The sequence below is a fragment of the Rutidosis leptorrhynchoides genome, chromosome 1 (genome assembly GCF_046630445.1).
Source record: "Rutidosis leptorrhynchoides isolate AG116_Rl617_1_P2 chromosome 1, CSIRO_AGI_Rlap_v1, whole genome shotgun sequence".
Lineage (NCBI taxonomy): Eukaryota > Viridiplantae > Streptophyta > Magnoliopsida > Asterales > Asteraceae > Rutidosis > Rutidosis leptorrhynchoides.
Window position 1 is genome coordinate 97,927,851 of NC_092333.1, and position 6,395 is coordinate 97,934,245.

The 6,395-nt window shown below is 36.9% G+C and overlaps 1 protein-coding gene across 1 annotated transcript; it reads left to right on the forward strand.

Annotated features, from left to right (window-relative positions):
• The first annotated feature begins 3,550 nt into the window (after positions 1–3,550).
• LOC139863430 (pentatricopeptide repeat-containing protein At1g73400, mitochondrial) lies at positions 3,551–5,502 on the forward strand. Its single transcript, XM_071852068.1, has one exon. The coding sequence runs from the start codon at positions 3,656–3,658 to the stop codon at positions 5,456–5,458; it is 1,803 nt and encodes a 600-aa protein (XP_071708169.1). The 5' UTR covers positions 3,551–3,655; the 3' UTR covers positions 5,459–5,502.
• The last annotated feature ends 893 nt before the right edge of the window (positions 5,503–6,395 follow it).

The following is a 6,395-nucleotide window of genomic DNA, read 5'->3' on the forward strand; positions in this document are numbered from 1 at the left end:
GTCCGAGCTAGAGCGCTAGCCTTTTAACGGACGTATGCTATTTGATAAGCGTACACGTTGGTTTGCGTGTATTATTAAGATGATTATACAAAGGGTACAAATTATAAATACGTTAAGTTTAGTTACCAGGGTGCTCAATTTCGTAGAATATTTTGATAAACGTTTCTGGATGAAACAACTGAAATCTTGTTATCCACTTTTATATGCAGATTATGCGAAACACTAAAACTATGAACTCACCAACCTTTGTGTTGACACTTGTTAGCATGTTTATTCTCAGGTTCCCTAAAAGTCTTCTGCTGTTTGCTTATATGATAGACAAGCTATGTGCATGGAGTCTTACATGGCATATTTTTCAAGAAAACGTTGCATTCACCAATTCATCACCATGTACCTTATTTAGACTGCATTGTCAACGGAAGTACTGTTGTAAACTATTATATAAGGTGATTGTTTATATGTAGAAATCATCAGATGTCGAAAACCTTTGATTAATATTCATTTATGGTGTGCCTTTTCAAAAGAATGCAATGTTTATAAAACGTATCATATAGAGGTCAAATACCTCGCAATGAAATCAATGAATGACGTATTCGGCCAAATGGATTTGGAGCGATCGTCACATATTGTGTTTGGCAAGGGTAAATAAATGGTTAAGTGGTTACTAGGTGGCTCACGGAAAATGGAATAATGTTTTTATATGTTTTCTAGCATATAGTTTTTGTGGTCCAAAAAGGAGTTTTTATGTTTCCAAACATAAATTTTTATGGTTTGAATTAAATATTGTTTGCAATATTAAACTAATAATTCACTCAACATTTTTGTTGACAGTTACTCGCATGTTTTATTCTCAGGTTCATGATTGATTGCTTCCGCTGTGCTTAGAGAGTCTGCATATTTATGATGGCAGCTTTTGTTAAACATTAACTTGCATTCTATTTTGATACATTTAATAGTGGATGTTGTTGACTTTGTTTTGGTCAACTTTTGATTAAGTAATAATGTATGGTTTTTCTAAACATACACATTTTGGTAGGTTTCCTTTATAGAAAATTATTTTTAAATAAAGAATGCAAGGTTATTTATCAAATCCATATAGAGTTATGATCAAGCTTTGGGACCAAGATAACGATGGTCGTCAAATGTACTTTGACGGATCGTTTCAAACAACAACAAACGGGTAAATGCAATGATTAAAAACACTATTTAAACTATTAATGCTAGATATAAGGTGAGTGAACACACCAGTGTCTATAATCCAACCTGTATTACCATAATCTGGAAGGGCGGAAGCAGTAAAAGCATGCATCACTTGTGTTTCTTGTGTAGGCTGATGTGCAGCAGTAAATGGGCTTATACCCAGTTGCTGGGCTTGCGGATAGGGGCTCATGGTCGGTGTTGGGCTACTGCACAATGATCCGTGTGATTGGAGTCCGATCAGAGGCCCATTAGGAGGTGGTGAAGGCCCATTTAACATGGCCTGATATGGATAGATGGACCCGGAAGTAGGAGTAATTGGTTGTGACATGTAGAGATGTCCAATATAGTTAGCGTGTGGGCTGAGGGGTGGGAAACCAGGTGGAGTGCGTGGCCCAACAAATGAGTTAGCCCGATTTAATTGTTGGTTTATAAAGTTTTGTTGGACTGTTATAATTCCCAGTAAATGAGCCTGATTATTTCCAGAGGATCGACTTCCATTTTGTGATGTGTAACTCGTACGTTGTCCCTGGTGTAAATATCGACATTTTTCTCCAAAACGACAGTGGCCACGATTAAAGTTACGACATGGTTCAATAGTTTTTGATGGAGGTCGATAGTTACCTCTGGGGTTAGGAGTAACATCTTGTGCAACTAGGACAGAAGGGGCTGATGGTGTGCCATGAGATTCATTGGTGACACGAGTTATCCGGTTGAGTTGCATCTCCTCTAAAGTGATCATCGATCGCACGGTATTTAGATTAGGAAACGGGTTGGAATGAAGGATGATGTGTGTGGCGTGAGGGAAGCGGTCATTGAGACCATCAATTGCATACGTGAGAAGTTCGTCTTCCTCTAGCTTTGATCCGAGGTTGCGTAACATTGAGGCGATTGAGTCGATCTTCCTGAAATAAGCTTTGGCTTTTTGATCTCCGATGGTGAGAGATCGAAGCTCAGCCGTTAGTTCAACGGTTTTCGACCTCTTGTTATCTTGAAAGAATTTCTTTAAAAATTCTCATGCTTCTTTAGAAGTTTTCGGTTGAGTGTTTAATAGCCTTTCGAGAAGTGATTCGGAAATCGTTAGGAAAATCCATCCCAACACAACCGCATCGGCTTTCTTCCATTCTTCTATTGGAGGTTCAGAGGTGGACGAGTTTTCAAGGAAGGAGTGCACGTTGAACGCAGCGCAATGGGTGCTAAAGAGCGTGCTCCAATGTGTGTAATTAAGTTTTGCGATGTCTAGTTTGATCGGAATCAAGTGTGTAACAGAGGTGGCCGTATATATTTTGTCATATTGGCCGCGTGTTGCTATGATGAAGGTTGCGGCAGTCTGTAGCCGTGTAAAAAAGTTGCAGAAAAAAATAGGGTTTTGATGAAAAGGGATAAGAGGATATCGATTACAGCTGGCTTGATACCATGTTAAAAGTCGTATCTTATTATTTGTATGAATGGCCAAGCATGATACGTACAATATAAATAGACAAGCAATCCTTAAACCTAGTGAACTAATAGCATAAGTGGGCCCTTATAGAAATGGGCCGATAATACAGACATGGACTAATATTGTCTAACAGTTCTTTGAACTAAAGTTGGCCTTAGGACTGAATTGTTCTCTGTCAGTTGTTGGAACTAGTTATCGTATACTGAGGTGCTCTTCGTCGATTTTTGAAACGATTCAAACTGGGCCTGATCTCGATTCGGGAAGATGAAGGACCTACAAGTGTGCGCAGTGGCGATCTAGGATGAGAACTCAATGGGGTTCCGAAATTTTTTTCCAATATTAATTATATATGAATACTATTTGAGTGGTTGTTTACCATCAAAAAGCTACAAATTCAAAATATATATAGTGTCCGATTAGTTAAATTTAATCGTGCCATGTACATCTTAAAATAAAAAACTATAAATTCACAAGATATATAGTGTCCTACCTTTAAATTTAATGTGTCATACAAGATATATAGTGCACCCTCGGACTCGGATTCATAGTCTCCTTAATATCTTTGGGTGTTTTAGTGTCTTCGTGCTAATGCCTCTTTAGGGTTTCGAGTTTGTTTGTTTCGTGTGTTATTGTAGGGTTTGTGTGTGGTCTCGTGTTTGTTTTTGCGATCGGTGTTTTTGCTAGCTGCTTGCTAGTGCTTTTGTGTTCTTTTTATTATATAAATAGAATCTTACTTGCCTTTCAAAAAAAAAAAAAAAAATGTGTCATACACAATTTAAATGATATTTTGCAAAAAAGAAATTTTAAGTGTACACTACAAAACTAAACTGGTAAGCCTCGTATACAATGGGCAAATAAACCATAACAACCCCCCATAAGTCAAAATCCTCAAAAAAGTCAAAATCCTCAAAATCCAACTGAAAATCAAATGTACAAAATGAACACCTACTGTGCGGCATGAAGAACAAGTCCATCCATTAGCATTAGCCGAGTGTTCGTAAACTTCATCTCTTTCAAATGTCACGATTTTTTAAAATAAATCTCATTTCCCAGATCCTTCATCGTAATATATTCCCGCAAATTTCAAAATTTCATCAATATCATACACTCTCCTCCTCCGGTAGCTCATCCATACTTTTAAATCACACCTATTCATCACATAAAAAATTCATCAAATTTATACCCAGTTCACTTAACATCTCGAATCCACAATCTGTTTTTCGTAATTTCACATCGATTCACTCTCACAGTTTCGTAAACCCCATTGAGGCATTTGATCAAACACCTGGTGGGCATGTTTCAATTCTAAACGATGCTGATTATAGTTACGAAAGCAACACAATAGATAACACACCTAATAGTTGTCTCCCTTTATCTCATGATGGTGAGAAACTGTATAACATTGTTATAGATTGTAAGCCCAATAACCCTGAAAATAGTAACATGGAGGTATCATTAAACCAAACCAATGTTCCATTAACTACACCATTGGTGATGGAGGTTTTAAGCAGTCTTAGATATCAGGAGAAATTAGCTTTTAGGTTTTTCACATGGGCTGGAAATCAAGAACACTACAGTCATGAGCCACAAGCATATAATGAGATGATTGATATACTATCAAATACTAAATACAAAGCGAAACAATATCGCATTGTTTGTGATCTTTTGGATTACATGAAGCGAAACGAGAAAACTTCTGTACCTATTGAAGCTTTGCTAAAGATTTTAAAACAGTATGCGGATAAGCATTTGACTCATCTTCATAAGTTTGCTAAGAAGAAAAAGGTCAAACTTAAAAAAATGCAGCCTGAGATTGACGCGTTTAATGTATTACTAGACGCGTTTTGCAAGTGTTGTTTGGTAGAAGATGCTGAAGTTATGTTTATGAAGATAAAGAATAAAGTCAAACCTAATGCTAGTACGTATAACATTTTGTTTTTCGGTTGGTGCAGGGTGAGAAACCCTAAAAGGAGTATGCAAATACTCGATGAAATGATTGAAACGGGTCATACCCCGGAAAATTTTACTTATAATACCGCGATAGATACTTTTTGTAAGTCTGGGATGTTATCAGAAGCTGCTGAGCTTTTGGAGTTCATGAGATCAAAGGGTACATTAATGTCTGCACCAACTGCTAAAACGTATGCGATTATGATCGTTGCGTATGCACGTAACGATAAAATGGACGAATGTTTTAAACTTGTTGATGACATGGCGTCTAGCGGTTGCCTCCCCGATGTTTCAACGTATAGAGAAATGATCGAAGGGTTATGTTCTGCTGGGAAAACTGATGCTGCATATAAGTTTTTGGACGATATGGGTAAAAAAGGCTACCCGCCTGATATTGTTACCTATAACTGTTTTCTAAAAGTTCTTTGTGATCATAAAGATAGCGAAGAAGCAATTCGGCTTTATAATAAAATGATTGAGGTGGGTTGTAAACCGAGTGTCCAAACTTATAATATGCTAGTGGCGATGTTTTATAAAATGGATGATCCAAATGGGGCGTTTGAGATATGGGGCGAAATGGATAATAGGGGATGTGTTCGTGATGCTGATTCATATTGTGTAATGATCGAAGGGCTTTTCGGGTGTGAAAGAACGAACGAAGCTCGTGATCTTTTGGAAGATGTGTTGAACAAAGGCGTAAAGTTTCCTTTTCAAAAGTTTGATTATTTTCTGATGCAGCTTTCTAATATCGGTGATTTACGTGCTATTCATAGATTATCGGAACATATGAGGAAGTTTTATAATCCTGTTATGGCTCGTAAATTTGCGTTAAGCCAAAAACGAAAGAGCGTTAGCTTAAGAGGGAAATGATCAGTTTATCGTTTCAGGCCGATAAGTCGAAACTTGTTATCTTGTTGAGTTGTTATTTAAGCATGAAATGTTTGTGCAAATTTTTGTTTTTTCAAATTTATATGCTGTGTGTAGCTTATATGAAAATTAAGAAAGTTTGCAGTTAAATGATAGTATGATAACTAGATAAATACTAGACCGCGCGTTGCGGCGGTTACATTTAGGTATATTGTCTAGAAAGTAAAGAGAGACAAATGAAAACTTCATGTGGCAACACCCTCTGGATGAACATGAACAAAGTATTTCAAAAACCTCATATATGACGTAACAACCCTGATTTTTCCGTTACTTCCGTTAACCTTCTGTTAGTTTATTTAACGGCGATCATTTAACTTTAATGCGTTTACGTGTATTAAATGCGTACTTGATCTTCGGAGGGTTTTAATAACTGATATGGGTTGATATTAAATCAAATAAATATTTCGGATAATGAAATACGATAAAAACGATACGATTTTGATAATAGCTTTTTGAGCAACGAAACGCTCGGGTTTATTTTAATAATTAATTTTATTAATTATTAACTTTTTAAAATATTTAATTTATTGGGTTTTTTTTAATAAATTAGACAATTGGTTGCGTTTAACGATCGGATTAGCGTTCCGGACCTTCGGTACGACTAAACGGCACTTAAAACGGACCACGATTACACTGGATTGCAAAACGAGAGCCCGGGAACACTTCCATGGGCCATATTCGGCCGACCCCTCCCCATACCCCCCCTTATATTTTAATTTTTGATAATTTTAGGGACTTATGTGCTAATTTGTAAAACTAGGGTTTATTATAAATTAATTTGTGAGGATTAAACACTGCCATAATCCCTACCCTATTATTCCAGTCGATTTTTTTGGCTCCCTTCCTCCCTTTGGCCGTCGCCCAACTCACACACACACAC